General features: G+C 35.0%; 1 protein-coding gene across 1 annotated transcript in view; it reads right to left on the reverse strand.

Moving 5' to 3' along the window:
• Positions 1-25069, reverse strand: part of LOC129219411 (cyclic nucleotide-gated cation channel alpha-3-like) — a 209972-nt gene that overhangs the window by 32681 nt on the left and 152222 nt on the right. Inside the window, exons 2-3 of the mRNA XM_054853800.1 lie at positions 24194-24469; positions 22330-22460 (exon numbers count right to left, since the gene is read on the reverse strand). Of these exons, the coding sequence (XP_054709775.1) occupies positions 22330-22460; positions 24194-24430 (368 nt within the window). The 5' untranslated portion in view covers positions 24431-24469. The remainder of the gene's footprint in view (positions 1-22329; positions 22461-24193; positions 24470-25069) is intronic.

Here is a 25069-nt window from a genome sequence, read left to right on the forward strand (position 1 = left end):
TAAGCACAGTCGTATCTCAGGTCTTCAGTAAAGAACCTTTCCACGTTATTTAACTTACATTCACAGGCATAAATAAGTTTAAAATGAACTTAAATACGCGTATAATAGCATTAATGAACGTTTACATTTCTGGGGATGCATTGTCCCCATGGTTTTTCATTACATCAAAAGTGATAAACAATGGAGCCGGTGAATCTTCAGAAAAATAAATACATTAATGGCACTTTATAAGCATACCTAAGTTCATTTTTAATCATAATTATATCTGAGAATGTAAGTTGAATAATATGGGAAGGTTCTTTACTGCACAACTGCGATGCGACTCTGATTATGCAAAATGTGATGCTTCCAGTATTTTTTTGAATTTTTCTTTCACAACGTGAAAATGTTTTTGTGGACATGGGGCTCATAGGAGTGAATCCTCCTCAAAAGAGTGTTAATGGTCAATATAATGCTTCACTTCCCTCCAATACCCTACAATCGGGTCCTTATGGCATGTGTGTACTGTAGAATTCGGACTTCACACTAAATTACGGTACAGTTGGAAAAGTAAAGCAGCGCACCCCAAATTGCCAGCAAAGTTGGCATACGACAACAACAACAACTTCCCTCCAAATAAAAATAATAGCTATGAAACTGCTGAAAACTGAAAAAAATGCGGGCGGGGGGGGGGGGGGGGGGGGGAAGGGGGCTCCATTTCCAAAAAGTGGGACGCGATAGGGAGAAACGGCTGTCATATTTGGATTCAGGGAGTCATTTTGCATAACAAATGGCAAGAATTATATCAGAAGCATTTTAAAAGTTTTTTTTTGTAGCGCAGAGCTATTACACGCATCTCGGATATTTTCATAAGCGTATGTTCTTGTCTCCTTCAAGCAGGCATCATCTCTCTCTTTTAGGTTATTTTCATGTTAGTTGGGATAATTCTCTAAGAACTTCTTGAGTTTGGTTTGTAAATCCAAATTAAATTTCCAGATAATATCGTCAAACAACTTTTTATTATTTAAAATTATGAAAATAATCTCAAGCTGAGACGAACCTGATTTTAGGTTAGCAGACACCTTATGATTTGCCTTGAAATGACACAGAAAAAGGGGAAGTTAATTAGTAAAAAATTCTTTGAAAAAATAAATGTTACTGGAACTCCCTTTTAATCATTTTTTTTATGAAAACAAATATGTTTTTGTAGGAAAAAAGTAGTGTACAAAATTAGTTTATAAATAATTTTAGCAAGATCAAGTAGATTTCATTATGCAGCTGTTTCTTGATGACTGATGTGATGGAATTGTTTTTGAAAAAATAGTTCGAATCTAAGTCTTGCGCAAATGTAATCATATTTATATTTCAAGAAATAGATTTGCTGTTTTAAGCAAACTGGGAACTATGAGAAAAATGCTTTTCTTCGTTACAGACAGGAGGGAAAATCGTAAAAATCAACACTGAATGGGCAGTTCGAAAATGTTTTAAGATTGAATATATTATAGTTTATACTTTTGAATCCAAGACAATGATGTCTCTTAGCAAACGAGATAATTTATTTAAGTTAGTTGTCTCATACACGGTACAGAGAGCTTAACCAATATCATTCGAACAATTGATACAAACAAAAAATAAATCAGGAGTCCTAGCAAATGAAGCTAGTAAGGTAACGGTGACCTAATCAAAGATAATACAATCCTTCCACAAAGCTGAAATAATCCGATGGATGATCTATTGGATCAGAAAGGAATTGTCCTCCTCCTTGTTCAAACAGGACAACATACAGCTCAAGAAATAAAGTTTCACGCTAGCGAAATCAATTAACTCTTATGTTCAGTGGGTCAAGAAACCACCTAGTTTTGTGTACAGTTGGCGTGGCACATCCATTATAGATGCTTAATGGACTTCAGAATAGTTCCGGATGTTGACGAAGATTCGAGTTTGAATTAGAAGAATGATTCTATTGATGGTATAATATTCCGTGAATGGAATCGAAAATCGAAAATACTTCTTGCGTGTTTGAGTTATATATACCTTATAAATAAGATAGTTCAAGGCGAATGACGATAATTTCGAACTATCGCCAAGAAATGTTTACAGAAAATCTTAGCGTCTCTTCGAAGATGAAAACATGAATCAAATTATTTGTTTTTGAGATTTTTAAATTGCAAAGTTATTTCAATATAAATTTTTGTGATACATAATGAGTTATTCTCATCAGTACCGTTTACTCCATATATGTATAATAATAAATATCTTTATGGTGCTGCAATTCGACGACGGGTATTTAATTTTCGTCTCTTTTGTTTCTCTCTAAACAGCAATTTAATATATTTTTGAACATTTTTGTCTTGATTTCTATGTCTTTCTTTACGCTTTTTTTCTTTTTGTTGTCTGTAAATTTTAAACGTATTTCTTTACTAGGCGAGCACTTTACTTTTGAATTGCGAGTCGGCAAAAAGTATCTGTAGAAAACGAATTTGCAGTCAGAAAAACAAAAATGTGCAGGTGCTTGTAATAGCGTTTGTATGGTAGAGAAAAGAAACATTAAATCAAAACTGTATGTGTATGAAAAGCAATGCAATTATTTTTAAAAAGTTATTGAATATTTTTGTTAATGGTGCAATTTTTTACGTTCTCTTAGTTTATATTTTGTACATTAATAACTTCATCTTAGAATGAGTTGTTGTAGCATATATTACTATTTTATTCATACACAATAAAAAAAAAGATCCGGAAAAGTTTCTGAATATATAGGGCAGCTGCGGTTTATGAAATTTTCAAAAACGTTTCTGAGTATTTTGGAATCCTCTTCCTGTAGTTTTCAGAAACGTTTCCGAGTATTTTGGAATCTTCTTTCTGTAAATTTCAAAAACGTTTCTGAATATGTTTTGCAGCTGCGATTCATGAAAATTTTAAAAACGTTACTAAGTATTACGGAATCCTCGCTGTAATTTTCAAAAACGTTTTCGAATGTTTCAGAATCGTTTTTATGTTATATTTTTTAAAATCTTAATTATAATGTTGTGTGGGAGTAAGTGGCGTACCTCGGACATATGTGTACCTTGGACCTAGGCTGATTATAGTTCTGCTTATTAAAATATTTGAATAGCAACATGCGTAGTTAAAGTATTTGCCACTAGACGTCTCATTGCATACCTTTATGTTTTGCTGAAAGCTCATCTGATAGAAGTATTATTTAAATAAGAAATATACTATTCAAAAGTAAATTTTTCCAGATACTTTTATGTATTTTTTATTATGAAACAAATATTGTTTATTCTGAAATGAAGGTCATTCATCATACAGTCATGTCAAACACCATGTGCTTGAAACAAAGTTATTCCTAACTGTAACATGATGGTCAGCTACTTTGTTTTTTATAACCAAGTAGTGTACCTCGAACCCAATACAAGCGGTGTACCTTGGACTGGTACAAGGTGCATAGTTATATACATTGTATTGGTGCATAGTTATTACAACTCCTAAAATTTCATGTTCTCCAGTTTGTTGAAATAGTTGGACGAGCATTCTCACTGGCCTTCATATTATCAAATATAATCAATGGCTTTAAGGTCACTGGCTCAGATATACTGAATAAAAATATTTCTCAAGATTTTGATTTCCTCCTATCAAATGTCACTGTTCTCTCAATGCAAAAGAAACAAGAAAATAACACACAAAATGATTTTACTGGTGTGTCAACATCAGAAGCTAGTATTTCTTTGCCAAGCCTTGTCACTCCTGAAGAAATAAGGTCATATCCAAAGGCACTACCAAGAAAACAATTTCGTAGGAGGATACCTAAAAAGAAGTCTTGTATTTTGACCGACACACTCGAGAAATAGAGTCTTGAAATGGTAAAACCCCCTACCAAGCCAGGTAAAAGAAATCTTTATTATTCCTCAGAGTCTAAACTTGAAAATATCAAAGATTTATATGAGGATACCTATATTTCAGATCATTTTAATGAGCTAGAAGATCAGATAACGTCAATATTCAGATTGGTGTTTTTGTATTGGTGAAATTCTCTGGCAAGAAAACTATCAAATATTTTCTTGCAGCGATTATTTCTACTGCTGATGATGAATATGAAATGTAATATCTGTAAAAAGATCCAAACTGTCAGAAGTTCACCGGAGAAGATCCTACCCTTTATGAAGTTGACAAAAAGAATATCATATTCAAGCTACCACACCCAATACTAACTGGTGGATTTGAAAGGCAGCTCGAGAAGTTAACATTTGGAATTTACTTATCAGATTACAATCTTAGATAGAAATAAGTGTAGCTTAAAAAAATAATCTTTAGTATATTTTTCAGAAGCTAGAGCGTAATACGATGATAAGATCTAAATTTTTATTTACCTTTGAAACAAATGAAAAATGTATTTCTAAAATTATGTGTGGTTTACTGATTGATAAATAGTGATGTTCTTACTGAAAACCATGTTTTCTTTACTTGTTAATCATTGGTCCAAGGTACACCATCCCAAGACTGAAGGTACACCACCGGTGGTGTACCTCGGTACTAATTGCATTCTTCTGTTTTTTCTTAAAAATGTAATTGAAATAAGTTAAATAAATTTTAGGTCCGAGGTACCCCACCTTCCCCTACTGTAACAATTGTAATTAATCCTTTCGCATCTAACAGCAACAAAGTTGTTTGAACATGTTATTATGAAATATTTCTTTCTTTCTTTTTTTTTTTTGTACTATCTATGTAACATCTTGTGCGATTTTGATTTGCAAATGTCAAATCAAATTCATAGTTGATACTGAAAAAACCAATTAAAATTAATGTAGTTAACATTTACAGCTAAGTTTTATTTGATAAGCATTCATATAATTCGCAATAGGTTACTGAAATTTTAGTGACAGCATGATTAACAGCATAGGGGGAGGTGGAGTACGTTGGACCGTGGGGCACGTTGGACCGGTCTCTGTTTTTTATTTTATTTTATGATCAACAAATAGCACCTATGGCCCTACAAATCCTATAATGAAATCACATCGTACAGTTATATTGAACAAATTTTATTCCAGAAAGTGTTATTTCAGTAGTCCTGAGTAATTTTCGGAAAACTGTAACTTTATTTTTTAATGATTTTCATCAAGATTGCGGGAAAAAATTGAATCCCTTTCTTAAAGTAAGTTCTTTTAGTTTACAGTAATAGGCAATTTTTTCATTTTTTGTCGAAAAGGAAAAATATATGACATCACTTTTTCAGACCAAGAAGGTTGGAAGGAAGGACCAACCTACCAAGAAGGTAGGTTGGTCCACTCTTTGAGGGACAAGTTGGACCGGACCAACCTACCCCCACATAATTTAAAAACTTTTTCTCTTAAATCTCAATAATCATAACAGTATTCTAAGTGTTTGTATATTAGGGTCTGGTGGAGTAAAGTGGTCATAAAATCGTAGGTTTCCAACTTAGGTTTATAATAAATGCAACAAATTCTTTAAACACTTTAACTTTTTTTGTTGTTGATTTACATTGCATTATTAAAGAACACGGTACATTGAATTTTAGGAAGAAAAATATTGATTTTAGTAGTTTTATAGAACTTTCTTTTCCCTATGTTTTTATGACCACTTTACCCCATGGGGTGGGGGAAAGTGGTCATAGCATGGGGTAAAGTGGTCATAGTTAAAAATAAATGCAAAACCATTATAAAGAACCGTAATACTTGTATATTTCAGTTGTTTTTATAGCTACAAGTATATTCACGAGTACATGCGTGTATACACGTGTTATACACGAGTAAACACGTTCCTATATGAGTAGATACATGTATACATCAGATACATGCATGCACGTGCCTACTCAAGTATATACGTGTATATCCGAGTATATAAGCATGTTATACGTGATTACCTACCGGAGTGTATACGTGTCTACATGAGTACATACGCATCACATGTATATACGTGTCTCGTATATGTTTGTGTCACGTGTATATACGAGTATATACGCGTATAAACGAACATCATATGCACGTATACACTTGTATCTCGAGAAAATACGTGCATTTTTGAATATATATGTGTATAGTAGACGTATATACGCATATAAGTGTACATACATACATATACGAGTATACATGAGTTAATTCGTGGATACATCCAGTGCGTCTTTGTACATGTCTACTCGCGTATATATAATATGGAAGCACGAGTATATAGGCATGTATGCGTGTAAACACGATTATATAGCTGTATAGACGTATATATGTACATTTACATGTATACACCAGTGCATGTATGTATACACGATAATATACGCTTATATACATGCCGGCCTACAGAGTGAATCTAAGCTCTTGGGCAAAAATCAAAGGGGTGTGAGAGGGGAGGATAAGAAGCAAAGAATCATAAGAAAGTTATAATCACTGACGCGCTATATGCACACAAAGACAAACTGATGGATACAAAGCAAGGCAGAAATTTGTTGCACAAAGATGATTTTACCTAACATTTTAGTTTCTAAGAAATATTTAGAGCAGTTGTTGAAAGTTACGGTCTGTAGCAGCTCTAATACACGCATCGCAACAAAGGCGCAGCGGCTGATGAAAGTGTTTCAAAAGTCTCGTTATTGCAACAGAGAGGGATCTGTGAATGCAACGCATGTATCCGAGGCCGCCGATGTATCTGAAGGCCGCAAATTTCATCAATCGCTTTAAAACTTCCTTAAGTCCTAAAATGTTGTGTAAAATTGTATTTGTGTAATATATATATATATATATATATATATATATATATATAAATTTGTGACTTTTTTTGCATCCATCAATTTCACTTTGCGTGCATGTAGCGCGTCAGCATTGTGTTTGTGACCATATGTTCCTTGTTGATTCTTACTTCTTATTCTCTCCTCGAATACCTTTTAATAATTTGCTCAGGAATGTAAACTCACTCTGTATACTTTTATATCATATGCTTGTATGAAAGTGTCTACTCGAGTACGTACGCGTATATATAAGTGTTCTTATATATACAAGTATAAGCGAGCATATACGTGTATAGTAGAATGTATAGCTGTATAGATAAAAAATACTTGCAGATACCCATATACGTATTTATTGGTGCATTTATGTGAATACGTCTATGGACATGTCTACACGAGCATATATGCGTATATATACGCATATGCTCGTATATTTAACCCCGTTTACTGTAAAAACAATACATATTAAGTAAAATTAATATTTAATTTGTATCTGCCTTATACCTAAAGATTAAGTGACATTAGAGGAACAATATTCGTTAAGCCTAATATTATGACCACTTTACCCCATCTAGCTTAAATTGTTCTAAAAAATTATCTAAAATAGATTCAGCTAACTGCTAATGAGTAAGAGTTCTTGAGACATGTAGGAAGCTTCTTGTATAGTCAATCTGTTCCTAATTCTAACAAACAAAATTTCCCAAGAATGTTAAAATAGGTGTTTAAATTTTAAAATTTTTCATGTTCACGTGAAATTTTTTTTACCGAATAAAATTTTGCCAGTTGTAAAATTTTATATTCAAAATGTAGTTTCTAACTGCCTTACTCTAAAATAAAATTTTCAAATTCATTCGAACATTTATTTCCAAGCTATAGCCATTTATTTGGCGTATGACCACTTTACCCCCATTGACCACTTTCCCCCACCAGACCCTATACTGTCATTTCATTTCATGTTACACATATTTCGAAATAATAATAATAAAAACTTAGGGAAAAAATGCAAAGATAATTATTTAACAAAAATTATACTAAATTAATTTTTCCAAATATATATATATATATATATATATATATATATATATATCATATCGGCAGTTTCATATCTTTCCACAATTTAAATTTTTAAATAAATTTCTAAATTTTTCGAGACAATTGTTTACTAAGAGTAAAATGTGCAATACATGCTATACTATATGCAGTTCCTGTAATAAACATTTTTTTTTTTTTTTGCTAAACAAGCATTCTACATTGAACCAAAATAAAACAAATAATTGATTAAAAGAATAAAAAAATATACTTTTACTTCAGATTATCTAATTTTACTTTTTATATTTGATTTTAAAACACAGAGATATGCTAACTTAAAGCTGTCAATTTTATTGTACTTTTTCTTTGAAATGTATGATATTAGTGTAACAGGATTCTTTTCTTTTTGGAGTTATTTCATGCAATGCAATGAAGAAAAAATGAGCTTCCCCCCTAGCAAATATTCATGTAACATTGCATAAAAGTAACATATGACTTATCCTTCCGAAACCCAGTCCAATAAAAGTGCTGTACTTCCAAAGCTGTAGTAGTAGCACTTTTATATTCCCAGATATCATTTAACACAGAGCTGTCCAACTGGCGGCCCGCGGGCCGTATACGGCCCGCCAACACATATTGTGCGGCCCGCTAACTTCTTATTCAGCATTTTTTTTTCGACATTTATCGGTATCAAGAAGCATCCGAGACTACCCTTCTTGGTCAAGCCGGGGTTCCCGAAATTTCCTCTTGATCACCCTTTTATACTCTTTTCATTGTTTTGAGAGAAAAAGGTACGGGACATCTACAGGTCAATGTCAAGCAGTCCTACCCTGCACGCTGGTGTTCAAACGAATTCCTAGAAATAGTATTGCCTCGCGTTAGTGGAGGGAGACAGGGAGGGAAGAGAGAAACATTTCAGATAAGCAAAACCTGCCTGCAATTGGATAAAAATAAAAACCCCTCACTGAGTCTACGGTCTTTTTTGAAAATTATGCGGAAGTGCTTTTACGGCAGCGAACTTAATCGTCACAGAAGCTCTCTCTCCGACAGTTCATTGATAAACCTTTTTCTGCTGGCAGCGACAAACATCGAGGTTGACGTTCCTGCCCTTGTAAAGAAGGCGGATCTGCCTCAGTTTTCCCATTAAAATTTAAGCAAATTGTTTTATAATCCTCCTGTTTCATTGTTTTATAATTAACTACCGCTCATACTGCCTTGTGCAGGTAAAGGCAGTGGCGGATCCAGACTATGTATTTGGGAGGGGAACTTTTTCTACCGCAATTTATGTTGATAGGGGGGGGGGTATATGATATTACTTATTAAAAAATAACCATGAAAATTGAGCTATACAACTTATCCTCTGCGTCTTAACGCTTCTTATAAAACGAATTGTGCATTACAAATTCTGCAAGTACAGTTCTCAAAAAATAATTTTAAAAACCGTTTTGCTCATTGCTGTATTTGTATTGTTGTTTTTATATTTTAATCTTAAAATGTTCACCAACTGGTAGGGGGGTCCAGGGGTTCTCCCCCAGAAAAACTTTGAAATTGTACTCCTAAGAACAGTTCTAGACGGTCTCTGATGAGGTTATACGGGGAGGAAAGGTTCGGGGGGGGGGGGGGTCTTAGGTGGAAATTTTTAGAAATTGAAGTTTTAGTAAAGCGATAGTTGTTGACGGTAAGGTAAGAAATGAGACTTTTTGGGGCTTACCCCGACAGATTTTTTTTTTTTTTGTAGAATAGATCTAAATCGATCACCCTTCCGCCCGATATTTCGAAATTGAAGTTTCTAAAACGCTGTTTACAGACAAACTTTGATGATGTTACGAGCAGTGGAGTTCTGGGGCTCTTCTCAAGAAATATTTCGAAACTGAAGTCTTAGAAAACGAAGTTTTTAAGCAATATTAGTGACAAAGGATTTAAACGCTCTCCTCCCCGCTCGATTTTTCGTGTTTTTTTTTTTTTTTTTTTTTTTTCATTTTTGGATTTTCTACGAGAGCATTCGGGCCCTTGTCGGAAATTTTCGTAATTGTCGTCTTAAAAACGTGACTGTAGACCATATTCGGTAATGTTAGGGGTTCGGCTATTTTTCAAATTTGAAGCTCCAAAAAGCAATATTAAACGATTCTCGATGTTTTTAGAATACGAGGTGTTAGGTAGTCCTCCCCTGGAAATTTTTCGAAATTGAAGGCCTGAAAACGAATTTTGAGGAGCTCTTGAAAGGTTTTGATGGGGGAATGGATACTTCCAAAGCATAGCATTATGAAGACTTTCTTATTTTTAAACCGAAAAGGAAAGAAGACGAAAAAGAAATAAAAGGTGCGGGATGTAATTAACTGATCAATAATCCGTCACGATTGAAAAATTTCAAGGTTCTTTTCAATAGAAATTTAGATTTTTTTCGCGACATTTCCCCCCTCTTATTAAAATAACTCCGTTTTCCCCAGGTATGTCTTTAATTTAACAAATGTTTTAAAAAAACATTCTAATCTGCCTTCTGGAGCGGTACACCCCCTCCCCCCTCTGGTTGTGCCACTAAATTGTGGAAGCTTTACCGGATAATGATACTCTACACCAAATAAATACAAAAGACAGTTTAAACAGGTTTGTCTTCAAAAAGACTTATTTTAAAAGATTAGTACTGGAAAACAGATGAAAAAATTTCCTGCACTCTGTTTTAAAAATTTTTAGGTACATCTGGGATTTTTTGGAGGGAAGGGGAACATTTCCCCAGTTCCCGTCCGTGGATCCGCTTCCACTATTGTCTAATTGCTTTTCCTGTAGCCTTTCGTTTTAAAAAACAGAAAAAAAAAATCCTGTACTTTGTTTTCTGAACAGTTTAGGATCATTTGGGATTTTTTTGAGGAAAAGGGGAACATTCCCCAGTTTCCTTCCTGGGGTGCTTTTGCAATTCTCTCTTCACTTTCCCTTGTGCCTTTCTTCAAGTTCAAGTTCTAAAAAACAGAAGAATTTTTCTGTGCTCTGTTGTGAAAATTATTAGGTACACATGAGATTTTGGGGGGGGAGGGAACATTCCTCCAGTTTCCCTTCTTGGACACGCTTCTATTTTCTAATCGCTTTTCCTGGAGCCTTTCTTCAAGTTCAAGCTCTATAGAACAGAAGAATTTTCCTGCATTCTGTTGTGAATTTTTTTAGGTATCTTTGAGATTTTGGGGAGGGGGGGGGCATTCCCCCTGCTCCCCTCCGTGGATCCGCTTCTGCTGTTGTCTAATTGCTTTTCCTGGTTCCTTAGTTCACGTTCTAAAAAATGGAAAATTTTTCCTGTACTTTGTTTTCTGAACAGTTTTAGGTACTTTTTTTTTTGAAGGAGGGGGGGGGGAACTTCCCGCAGTTATCCCCTCTTTGGATCCGCTTTTACAGTTCTCTCCTCGCTTTTCCTGGTGCCTTTCTTCAAGTTCAAGTTTTAAAAAACGAAGGAATTTTCCTGTACTGTATTCTGATAAATTTTAGGTACACTTGGGATTTTGGAGGGAGAACGTTCCCCCAGTTCCCCTCCTGGATAAAGGGCACTAACTGCCAAATTTTCATTTTTCATTTTTTTTGCATTTTTGTCACCTATTGTACGTTATCTTTATTGTATAAGCTCGCTTATTTGGTTTCCACCGAAAAAAAAAGGCGCGAAAAAGACATCTAACTCTGTTATGTTCCAATTGTTAGTATGGAATCCAACACACATTTCTTTAAATATCTCGAAAACTCATTTCTGCAGATACTGTCGTTTATCTGCACACGGTAGTATACATCAAGAATTACTATTAATTGTTATTGTACAAGAGATAAGAGCTTATTGTTCAACTTTTTCAAACTGCGGCCAGCCAGGTGATCAGTGACCGGAATTCTGGCCCGTGGGTTCTTTGCAGTTGGACAGCCCTGATTTAACACATCATTAGTTAACTTCAATATTGTCTCATGAATATTCAATAAAAGATTTTGCTTTTGATTTTTAAAAAATAATTGTGTACTAATGGTGAATGCTTATTACTGTTTTCAATTAAAGATGATTTATCAATTAAAATTAATTTAATATGTTATATTGATCTTTAAACTTTATATTTTTCACTCTACACACGAAAGAGAAGGTAGTTACAACGTTTGATTGCATGTATCACTAAAATTATAACAAATGTTGTTTGATTTATGCAGTCCAACGTGCCCCACCAGGCGGACCAACGTACTCCACCCGTGGAGCACGTTGGTCCACTTTACAAGGTTTCGTTAAAAATTTTATAAAAAAAAGTTTATCAATTCAACCTTTCCAAAAAAATCTGTTGTGTTGAGAAGTGTTTAGTAACACTTACTGTACAAAATCGAACTGCTCATTAATTTTTTTCATGAGATAAAAAATGATAAGTAAAAAAGCAGATCAACGTGCCCCACCTCCCCTTTACACGTGCCAATTTTCAATTAATTGAACATAAATTTGAAACAAGGGTTACAAAGAAAATATAGAGCAAGGAAATTTGCATATCAGCAGAACCACGTCTACAGAAATACTTAAGAAATTATTTATCCTCAGATTGTCTATTTCTTCAAATTTGAGATGAAATTTGTGTTTACAAAGTACTTATCAATCTGAAATTTCATTTAAAGGTGTCAGTTTCAAATCAAGTTTCTCGTAATAGAAAATGTATAATTGATGCGTGGGTTATACTAAATATTTTTGTTAAATTTATGCAACCAAGTGGTAAAACAGGCACACTGCAACTCAAATAAGTTGCACTGATGAAGCTCGGCTGAAATAAGTAATACTTCGTGTCAAAAAATAAACAAAAAAGAAATAATAAATGAAACATTTTAATAATCGTGTAAAATTATTTTTTATATAACTGCCCAGGGCTTTTTTTTTTTTTTTTTTTTGCAATTAGTAAAAGTTGAAGCTTATAAAACGAAATATTAAGACATTTTGCAATGAAAATATATATAAAATTCCATTTTTAATGAAATTCATACAATTTGAAGTAATTTAAAGCATGGGATGTTTAATGCTAACGCAGATATTTAAAGAGATATCAGCATTTATGAAATACTGAAACGCTAGGTTTCTCATTACGAAAGATGCAATGTTAATAATTTCTTCAGGAGCGCAGGGAGGGAAGGGGGAATTGCTGGGGCAATTTCAGTCTTTTTTTTTTGGGGGGGGGAGATCTCGTTTTTGGGGGTCTCGGTGTGCCATCCGCGCAAGGGCGACTCCTGAAAAATACCTTATTATTCATGTTTCTTTATAAGGAGGTGGGAGATTAAAAATGTGGTAAAAAACTAGGTCTCGAATACTAAAAGGTTGAGAAGCGCTTATCTAAGCTGTTGTTTCTAGGCAATTTGTCTTAAACAGTCGTGCCTTACCCTTGACATAACAAAAAAGCAGCTAAGTTTCTCTGATGTGAAAAGATGCAATGTTCAAAATAGCAGTGAAATCAAAATTAGTTTTTGCACTCGAAACCAAGTTGTATTAGGTCTTACTAGTGATGGGTACAATCGAGAAAAAATTTTCCTTGAATTAAATGATCAGCTATTGAGGGAGTGTTTTCAACCATTGAGTGGTCAAGTAAATAATAAAACCAGCACTATTAGAGCACAAAGCTGCAAAACATTGCATACACACTTATTTCAGAGCATTAGGCGACTCTTTTTCACTGCAAAAAAATTAGTTGCGCTACAGCCCATGGGTACCAACGCATACTGTTTCCCATTTCAGCTTTCGAGACAAGGCTCTGAGGTGCAGGGCAAATGTTCCGGTTAGGTGGTCAGCCGACCACGGAACCCCCAGGGTTTAGTTCCTACGCACGATCAGTACTCATTTTATCAATCTACTAAAAGGATAAAAGATTAAGTTGACCGTGCACATCCCGGGATTCGAACCCTATAGCCTATGGTGTGGTAGCGTGAGCCACTGGGTTTCTAACTCTTCTTTTTCAATGCTAAAAAGCCTTCAACTTTCGACGCAAAGCAGCAAACAGAAAGAGCAAAACTTTCCTTGTTACCCATAGAAACACTTGTATATGCGTACTTTTAAAAGCTTTTTTATTCAAGTAACATTGATTTTGTTATTTTTTTTATGGGTAAATATTTTATTTCTTATCTTGTCCCTTGAATAATTTCATTACCGGAAGACCAGCGGTTTTCGTATGAGTTTAATAATAAAATATTATTCTGTGTCAATTCAAAGCACTCACAGTACAAAAAATGACTATTTTTACCTCAGATTTTCTTAAAACTTAGTGTAGGTGTAAGTGTAGGTATGTAAAAGGGGGCTAAACGCAGAATAACAGTTGTTTAACTTGCTGCAAAATCTTCCCTACCTGAGATAGATCTCCTTTTTATAGCATTTTGTGCGCTCCTTGTTGTACTGTCGAAACGTACAGTACGCGAAACACCAAAACACATACCCAAGATCACATTAATTACAATTCTTTAAAGAAAGAAACAGCTTTATTCTTACTAGGTGGCATGGTTAAGATGCAGCATTATAACACAAATACAATTGCAAGAATAGTGCTTTTAAAAGAATTTAAAACTACTCCTTGATCAAATACTAACTCTAAAAATAACCCCTAATAAAAGTTGAAATACATTAGTTATCACACGGCCAGAGTTTCCGCTTATATATATCCACAAAAGCACTAAGCCCAAATAACTCTCTGCTTAAAATTAACTAATATGAAATTTGCATTTCACACACATTAAAATAACATCAGCCTATGACAACATAATACCACAATTTGCACAAATTAAAAAGTTCTTATGTAATACATTAAAACATTACTTCACAGGGGTTGAATTCTACGACGAGGCATCAAACACTAAAAATCTCACATGCTGTACAAAAGGCACCAATTCGACCTTGCTTCAAAGATCTAGCGTAGGCTGAATGATTTGAGGATTTGCCCGCTGCCGGTAGCTCCGAACTCCGATTCCTGCTACTATTTTCACGGGCCACAAGACTTATAATTTCCAACCATCCGATGCGTTCATTAGCTCCCAGGTCTGGTCCATGGGGCCTCTACTTCCGACACAGCGATGAATTTAGTCTGGCAGAAGATTCTGATAGTTTCTTGGTTCACTTATGTGATGCCGAGACTTCACATCTTAGCGAGGAACATTTATCTGCACTTAACCTTCCAAAGGGCCATCTTTACATTCACTATTTGAACGAAACTCGAGAGGCTGTTTCAGCCACGCACGCAAGGCGAGATGATATGCGTAAAAAAAAGGAAACTTTAGCTCTTTCGTACTGCCTTATATCCATTGCGTCATTTCCAACTGTTGCCACTACGCTTTTGGGCAGTACAAATGCCCTCCCCCTCAAAAAAAAAAAAAAAATACACAAGTATATTTTTACTGAACAACTCTTCCGTTCACTCTAGGCCGCAAATTATAAGGATGCACAACATGTGGGACAAAACGACCTAAGAGACCAGGCATCATTTGGACATCAAGAGGCAAACTCCCAGTTGAATTTCCCTCCTCTTATATTTTCTTGTTGTGTTTGACAACCTTGTGTTCTTGTTTGACCCATATCTGTGGTAGCAGTATCCGGGTCAACTAAGGGAAATCTGGGAGTGGCCAAAGCAATATTCTCTATATATACCACCCTGACGTAATTTGATTTCTTTGCGTGCCTAATTTTTACCACTACTAGAGAGATAATTTCAGAAATTAGAAAAGGACCTTCATTCTCTTTACTCAATTTTTTTGAGCGCCCTGGCTTCACAGCTGGATTATACCGAAATATTTCATCCCCTACTTTAAGTTGCCGTATTTTACTTTGCCTTTCTCGTCTGTTTTCATTTGTCTCAGCCGCATTTTCCAAATTGTGTCTCACTGTGGCGTATGATTCATGCAATTTCTTCAGTAGCTCATTAGCATAATGCATATTATCCGCATAAGAAAAGGGGGTCGCCTTTTCCAGAAACTCATGAGGCAGATTTAAATTTCTTCCATACATCAACCATGCCGGTGCAAAACCGGTCGACTCGTGTGCAGACGTTCTATACGCCAGGAGAGCAAAGGGCAATTTTATATCCCAGTCATCATGTTCGGAATTTACTATATGCGAAAGCGCATTACCTAACGTTTTGTGATATCTTTCCACTCACCCATTACTCTGTGGTCTCCACGCCAGGGTATCTAATTTTTTTATATTCAAACTCCGGTATACTTCCTTCATTGCATTGCTTAGCAAATTCAACCCCCGGTCTGACAAAAATTTTTTTGGTGTCCAATAACGACTAATGAATTGCATCACTACATCCACGATGACATCACTGCCTATCGTAGACACAGGGAAAGCATCCACCCACCTTGTAAAATAGTCAGTAAAGGTAATGATACATCTATTACCCCTTTCAGTGACAGGCAAGGGACCTACTATGTCGAAAGCGACTTTTTCGAATGACCTGCCGGAATAGGAGCTCTCTGCAATGGAGCCAAACACCCTGGCAGATGTGCCCTTCGTTCCATACAACTCTGACACGACTTCACCCAGTTTACGATTTGAGCCCACATTCTCGGCCAATAAAACACACTTTTGATTTTGTTAAAAGTTTTCTTAATCCCGGGATTACACGCTTGCGGACTATCATGATAAATCTCACATATTTTTCGCACCAACGACTGTGGCACAACGTACCTAATATCTTTTTCCCCCTTGGAATTTCTGTTTCCGCATACCAAAATTTTATCCTTCAAGAAAAATTTCAGTTTATCCGGATTTATCCGGCTATTTTTTAACAGGTTGTTCTTTATCCTAACACATGCTCTATCTTTTTCCTGTTCCTCCCGCAATTTTTCAACCGAAATTTCAGCCTTAACCGGGCCCATCTCACTCAATTCATTGAATTGAACCTCCCTATTTTGTGTCTCATATTCAGAAACATTTCTGGACAAAAAATCCGCCACCGTGTTAATTTTCCCTGGCAAATATTTTATTTCAAATTCGAACTGGGAAAGCGATAAAACCCACCGGGCTATTCTGCAGAATGAATCCTTAAGCTTAAAGCAGCTAGTCAGAGGCGCATGATCCGTGTACAAATAAAATAGTTTTCCCAGCAGATATTGTTTAAAATAATTAGCAAAATACACAATGGCTAAGGCCTCTCTTTCAGTCGTCGAATATCGAGTTTCCGCAGAATTCAATTTCCTACTCCCAAAGGCCACGGGTTGTGGAAATCCTTCTGTATCCAACTGCGCCAGGACGCAACCTATCGCAATCTTACTTGCATCTGTATACAAGTGAAAGTCTTTCTTCATATCCGGCAGATACAAAAAGGTGTCATTCATCAGAGCCAGTTTTAAATCCTCAAACTCCTCCTCCGCCTGTTCATTCCATTTAAACCCCTGTTTCTCTTTCGTTAAATTTGTTAAACTAACTGACCGCCTAGCAATATTTGGTATAAATTTTCTGTAATAGTTTATACATCCCAAGAAAGATCTTACTTGTTTTCTATTCTTTGGAATTTGAAAATTCTTTTTAATATCAATATTTTTTTGATCCGGAAAAACTCTACCTTTGCTAATTTTAAAACCCAGGTATTTAACAGTTTCAGTCAGAAAAATGCATTTATTTGGCTTTAATTTTAACTTATATTTTTTCAATCTATCAAATACTGCCTGAAGTTTCGGAAAATGGCTTTCAATTGAATTACTGCTAACTATGATATCATCAATGTAAACTCCGATATTCATGGGGTCCAAACCAGAAAGTATAACACTCATAAGTCTCTGAAAGGAATTCGCACTTGTCCTTAGACCGAAAGGGGTGCGAGTAAATTGGAAAAGCCCCTTTCTGTGTTGTAATTGCCAAGTTCGGTCTATCTTCGGGCACCACTATTTGTTGAAAAAATCCACTCGTCAAATCTAAAGTTGTAAAAAATTTTCCGTATTCTAACTTATCAATTGCCTTATTAATATTTGGTATGGGATAGGAATCGGGCACCACTTTTATGTTGAGGCCGCGAAAATCGACCACCAATCTAAATTCCCCTGAGGTTTTTCTTACAAGTAGAATGGGTGCGGCATAAGGTGATTCGGATGGTTCCAAAATTCCTGCCTCTAACAAGATATTTAACTGCCTATCCATTTCATCCCTTAAGTTATTAGGGACCCTGTATGGTTTCTTCTTTACCGGATTTTCATCCGAAAGTGGAATCTTGTGTAGTACAGCATCGCATCCCTGCAGGTCCCGTACCGAGCTTGCAAACACCTCTTTATTTTTATTCAGAAAGTCTATCATTTTATTTTTTATATCAGGTTGCAAATGATCTAACCTAAATATATTACTCCACTCTAAATCGGCCTCGTCGCATTCCCCAAACCGCTCCTCGTTTTCCACAAAATACATGTCATTCATTATACTCTCAGCTTTAACTACTTCTTCGCATCTGACCAACTTTGTTAATATGAATAAATTTATCTGTTGGGTTCATTATCAGGACCGGAATTCCATCTTTTTGCGCTCCCTTACTTACAGATCGGGCAATTAAGAAGTTCTTTTCCTGTTGATTATACGGTTCTATCATTATAACCTCCGAACCTAATATATTTTTCAAGTTAACCTTTGCGACAGACTGAAAAAGGGGGCAAGGTGATTTTTCTGCATATATGACCTATTTGGCCCTGACTCCCGTTTCCAATATTAAACATAGCGTCTGTTTGCTCCGAATTTTCCCATGAAATCATTTCATTGTTTATTTTTACCGTTTTTTTACTATAATTGATGATACATCCGTTTTCAACCAAGAACGGCTGACCCAAAATAACTAAAATTTTTTGAAATATCTTTTGAAATTACATAAAAATCCGAATTTATAGCTTTATCATTTATGGTCACGTAAAGATGGACTTTAAGGATTTTTATAGCCTCTTTCGCAACGGTATTTATCCACAACGAGCATGGTTGACAGTCTGACTCCAATGGTATACAACCCTCCTCAATTAAATTCAACGTCGCCCCCGAGTCGCATAAAGCCCCCATCTTGTTCTGGCCAATCTTAACCTTTATAACAGGAAGCTTTCCCTTTTGCCCATTATTTATACGCACCCCAGGGATTAATGTCTGCGTTTGTGCCGACCAGACCCCCTGGTCTAGTTTTCCGGAATTTGATTTTTTGTGTGCTCGTATCCTGGATTCGTTCTACAATATCGAGCTATATGTCCTATTCGCCCACATTTAAAACAAGTTACACTTACTCTTCTTTCATTACCCCGGCATCTATGCCCCTCCAACAGTTCAACCCTTTTTGTTAGATAATCCATTTTCTCTAACAAGGTATTAAACCCGTCGCTTACTTTATTATTTTCTGTATTCGTTTGATTTATCCCAAACACTGACTCAGAATTTGCCTCGAAATGTTCAGATTGATTTAAAAATGGATTACCGGCGGATTGTGCTGCCCTCCAGGCAATTTCTTCACGACCTGCATAATCTTCGAGTTCTTCCAAATTTTTAGGATTTCTGACAATTACTCCCCTCAAGATTTCAGGTCGCAAATTTGCAAGAATTGTTCATTAACATGTGTTTACGCTGACTTTCTACTATTTCTTTAGATTCATTTCCGAAAGCTAGCATTTTGCTTTTCGCATTAGCCCTTGCGATAAACCTCTCCACTGGCATATTTGGTGGCTGCCGGAATGCCATAAACTCGAAAAGGGCCACGCTTGGGGGCGGCTTGCTAACAAATTCTCTGAAAAGGACCAGTTTCGATGTTTTAAAATCACTAATTTCGTCGCGAAACTCATTGAAACATTCCCTAGCGTTTCCAAACAGCCTATCTCGCGTCACGAAATATTTCTCCGAATCAGACCAATTCCACTGCAAAGCCGAATCCTCTATCCTTTCAAAAAACTCTGGAAGAGGAGTTTCACTATTAATACCTTTAAACACAGGTATCATTGAAAGATTCATTACAGATAAGCCGTGAGGTACAAAAACTCCTGATGCCTGGTCCTTGGCCATCCCTTCCTTATACAATACGCAAAAACACACAAAATTACAAATTTAAAACTTGTAAAAACCACTACATATACACCGCTAATATGTTTTTTTTTTTTATAAAGCTGCAAGAAAAGAAAGCCACGGCACCATTTTTGTACTGTCGAAACGTACAGTACGCGAAACACCAAAACACATACCCAAGATCACATTAATTACAATTCTTTAAAGAAAGAAACAGCTTTATTCTTACTAGGTGGCATGGTTAAGATGCAGCATTATAACAAATACAATTGCAAGAATAGTGCTTTTAAAAGGATTTAAAACTACTCCTTGATCAAATACTAACTCTAAAAATAACCCCTAATAAAAGTTAAAATACATTAGTTATCACACGGCCAGAGTTTCCGCCTATATATATCCACAAAAGCACTAAGCCCAAATAACTCTCTGCTTAAAATTAACTAATATGAAATTTGCATTTCACACACATTAAAATAACATCAGCCTATGACAACATAATACCACAATTTGCACAAATTAAAAAGTTCTTATGTAATACATTAAAACATTACTTCACAGGGGTTGAATTCTACGACGAGGCATCAAACACTAAAAATCTCACACGCTGTACATAAGGCACCAATTCGACCTTGCTTCAAAGATCTAGCGTAGGCTGAATGATTTGAGGATTTGCCCGCTGCCGGTAGCTCCGAACTCCGATTCCTGCTACTATTTTCACGGGCCACAAGACTTATAATTTCCAACCATCCGATGCGTTCATTAGCTCCCAGGTCTGGTCCATGGGGCCTCTACTTCCGACACAGCGATGAATTTAGTCTGGCAGAAGATTCTGATAGTTTCTTGGTTCACTTATGTGATGCCGAGACTTCACATCTTAGCGAGGAACATTTATCTGCACTTAACCTTCCAAAGGGCCATCTTTACATTCACTATTTGAACGAAACTCGAGAGGCTGTTTCAGCCACGCACGCAAGGCGAGATGATATGCGTAAAAAAAAAGGAAACTTCAGCTCTTTCGTACTGCCTTATATCCATTGCGTCATTTCCAACTGTTGCCACTACGCTTTTGTGCAGTACATTGTTAAGCTATTTCGGTCTCAACTTTCGTAAATCTCCACATGAGATAAAAATCAACAATTCTCAAGCTTTTCTATATTCGGAGTACATTTTTGGGTTAGTTGTATCACCCTACCGTGATGCATTACTAAATGCTGGACTCAGTATCAAGCTAGCACACAATGGGAGTTAACAAAAGATTTCTATACGACAGAAAACCTCACTTTTTATCCCAGACACTTTAGAACATGAAGTTATAATCACATGTCTCTTAATTAATAAATGTGTTTAATTATAAAACCAAGGTCACCGGCATAAACTTAAATGTGATAGTCAAAGCATTGAACTTTCTTTACAAACAAATGGGTCAGTAAAAAAGAAAATAAATAAACAATAATAATATACATCATTATTTATGCATTTAGGTGCATCAGTTAAAAAAAAAGAGGCCAACGCCCCCATACCGATTTTCGTTGTCATGGAAACCGAATCTATTCCAACTAGGTTATCCCGGGGGGTATTTAAAAGCAATAGATGTTAAATGGGAAATGAAAGTAGGAAATGAATTAGAAATGTGTGGGAGATTTTCTGATGAAGATTTTGTTTTGTTGAATAACTCTTATCAATAAAAGATGAGCCACTCATATAAATGAAAGTTGAATCAGTGCATAATAAGCTCAGATTTTGGTTTCTTTCCTCCACATTTGCTTGTTTTCTAGTAAACTTCACTCATAAACTAATAACATTTTGAGAAACTTAATGGTTTTTCTCGCATTGTTTGAATTCTCGAAGGTTTTCGTAACATAAGAATCTAAAATTTGAAGACATTACTCGAATGAAGCATTAAAAACTGAAGAAGTCGAAAGATATATAAGATTTTTTTTTTATCAGGAGTTAAATATTAACGTTTCAATGGAAAGTTCATATGCAAGGCAATGTACTATAATTTTTCACAATCTGCAATACGTTAATTGCTTCCACTACACAGATTAAATTTTAACATTTGTAACTAAGTAATAAAAAAGTCATCCGCATTACAGTCGTGAGCAAGTAAACAGCAGTATCTGCAGAAATAAGTTTTAGAGATATTTTAAGGAACGTGTTTTGGATCTAATATTAACAGTAGGCGAAATGATAGAGTTGGACTTTTTTGGGGCTTTTTTTCAGCAGAAACCAAATAAGCAAGCTTGTACAATAAAGCTAACGCACAATAGACGAAAAAAAAAATTGCAGTTACTGCCCTTTACCTGCCCACGGCAGATTATTCTTTTATGGCTAGATAGGAAGCTTTATATTAAAGTTTTATTAACTAAAGCTAAATAAAAAGTTTTAAAATTTGAAAAGTAAGATTTCGATGTGTATAAATTTAGTTTTGAAGAACAAAGATCTGCTTCAATTATTTGTTATTTGTACCAAATTAATCTCGGTTAGTATAAGAACAAATTTAAAGAATGATGCATAATTTTAGTGACAAAGTCTTGATTACGAACTTGAAGTAATTTTTTCAGGAAATTTCGGTATTTCAACGTGTGTTCATAAAGACCAATATACCACTCAGCTGACTTACCTGTGAAAGCGTGTAGCACCAATGTCGTCTTGATCTTCTTGCTTGGGTTGTCCAGAAGTAAATTTTTCCAGAAATGAATCTGGCCTGGGTTCTCGAGAAGATCTTTGGGTGGTATGAAAAACTAAGGCATGCTATAAACGTAAATGAAAACACTCATTAAGAATAAAATTGCCAAAACTCTTCCTCCACGAATAAGAAAGAACAATTATCTCCGTGTAGAACTAAAAGAGCTTACTTCTCCCTATACGAATATCAATTTTCAAACATCATCATAAACCTTCCTCTTAATTGACTTAATTAGCAAATTATTTCAAACATAACTTTTTAACATTTCAAACTAATTTCTAAAAACAAAATGTCTTTTTCATGCAAAATAAATCGTTTTGTTAACCTAAAATTAAATTTCAAATTCATTATTTCTAGCTGTTAGGCGTTGCGTTCTGGTAAACTTCAACTTTTATTAGTTTATTTATTTTACTAACTTGGAACATTTTAACCTCAAATAACGTCTTCCAGCATTTAAGCGTGTAAGCATAAGATAATCAAATTGCAGAACAGAATTACAAAGAACATTCTTCACCATGCTATAAAATATGAATCTGAATTGGTGAAATTAACAAAGAAATAATGATTATTAAATAAATAAAGAAAATGGAATAAATTAAGTTAGAACTTTTAAATAAAAAAACCTAGTTATTTTTATGCCTTTTTATGTAAAACTTTTTAAACCATTGCTACAAAAAAAGTAACTAATAAACAAGTTGGTAAAATTTACAATACAATAAAAAAAAAGAAATATACGCGTAAAATATATTCATATGAAAAATAAATCTTTCGCAGAGCAACTTTCGGAAAAAAATAAAATGCCTTGAATTTAGTATTTTTTTTCGTTGCCAAAGATAAGAATAATATTAAAAATATTTGTGAATGAAAAAATAGACATTCTTGATCTCAACAATCATTTATAAACACAAGAAAATCATTATTTGTGCTTTGAACTCACTTCTCTTTGAATCAATCAGTAATTTTTACCTTGCGACAATGTTAAGTCTACAAAATGCGTTAAGTTGCTCCCTTGTTAAGTCTAAAAATATGTTCTGAATTACTACAGTTTTCTTCACTTTTCAGGGTCAAAAAATAATTTTGGGTTATTAGTTTTTTTTTCGAAAAAGAGATTTGAATTCCTTAGATGCTGCGGTTAAAAACAGCCATAGCAACACGACAACGTCTGGAAAGCATTTTAAAGGCGTTAACAAGCATTTCTTTCATTATAAGCTTAAATATATACTATTTCAGAGATTTCAATATATATTATTTCAGAGATTTCAGCATAAATTTAAGAAAATGCCATGCAAATCTAAATAACTAATTTATTTCATCTTTATTAGTTAAAAATAACATAACTTTTTTTTACACTTTAATTAATTGCCAAAATTTAATAAGATATGTAACTTGCGATAGAGATTCTTTTTAAAACATTTTACTACCATGAGCGTGGAAGCATACAAATGTCAGAGTTTTGGAATATTTACACATAAGTTCATATTCACATAAAAAAAATTGTAAATGGTAGAAAAGAAACCAAACGGGGAACAGAAAGAAGAACCACCGGTTGGCTCTGATTTAACACATTCTTATGTTAACATTTCAGTGACCTGCCAAATGCTTTGAAATTCAAGTGAAAACAATACTTATTACCCTGATCAAACGATATTTTTGAATCCAACAAAATGAAACTTTGTTTTACAAACTTTGATGACCTCCATTTGAGCGTTGAAAGTTTCAAAGTAAAAATATTTTAGCAAAAGAAAACTGAGAACTGGGATGCATTAGCAGATTTCTTTTCAAAATTAAGCTCATTTACCCTCACTCTGTTGATGATTGCTCCAAACTTAGTTCTCTCTGGTGAGTCTGGATCTGACACTTGTTGCTCGATCCTTACAATTTCAGAACAAAGGCTATGGCTGCGGCTTGATACTGGTGAAGCAGGGAGCCCTTTTTCTAAAGTCTCCATTTTGCTCAAAAGAAAGGATTCAGGTCCTGGGGACGGACCAGCTGTTCTTTTAGGGATATCTCCCTTCCGCTGTCTTCTGAAAGGCATGGCAGAGGCATGTGGGTATCACCGAAAAATCATGCTGGTCTACAAGGGGGGGGGGGAAACACATTATGTTATTTTTAAAAATCAATGTAAATAGTTTGCAACAAAATAACACTTTTAATGTAAAACATATGATGCTACATTTCTTACGACATAGAAATGTGGGAGGCAAATGTTAGCTACAGTAGGATTGCACTAGACTTTCAATCAAAAAAACTTTCCATTATCTATCCGGTTGGACCATGGACCATTAATAGGATGCATTTTTTTCCAGGTTCAATTCAAGGGATTACAATCTCTCTTTTTTTTCTTTCTTTCTAATGGGGCTGCGGTAGAGGCAATGCCTTTTGCAGACCTAGTGCGATCCCCCGGCATAGCAACCACGCTTTCACGTGGCACCACTATTGGTGGGATGCCAAGTGATTACAATCAGTGGCGTATCGTAGGGGGGGGACAAAGGGGGCACTCGCCCCGGGCGGCACATTGCTAGGGGCGGCAAATTCTGTAACACAACATTAACATCGAAATGGCTTTTTTTTTTTATTAAGACGGCGCTTTGCTTGAGATGTATTACTAAATTAACATCAAAATGTTTTTTTTTTTTACTCTTCAGCTCAAACTTGTCTCAGGAAATTTTTCTCG

This window comes from Uloborus diversus, chromosome 3 (genome assembly GCF_026930045.1).
Source record: "Uloborus diversus isolate 005 chromosome 3, Udiv.v.3.1, whole genome shotgun sequence".
Lineage (NCBI taxonomy): Eukaryota > Metazoa > Arthropoda > Arachnida > Araneae > Uloboridae > Uloborus > Uloborus diversus.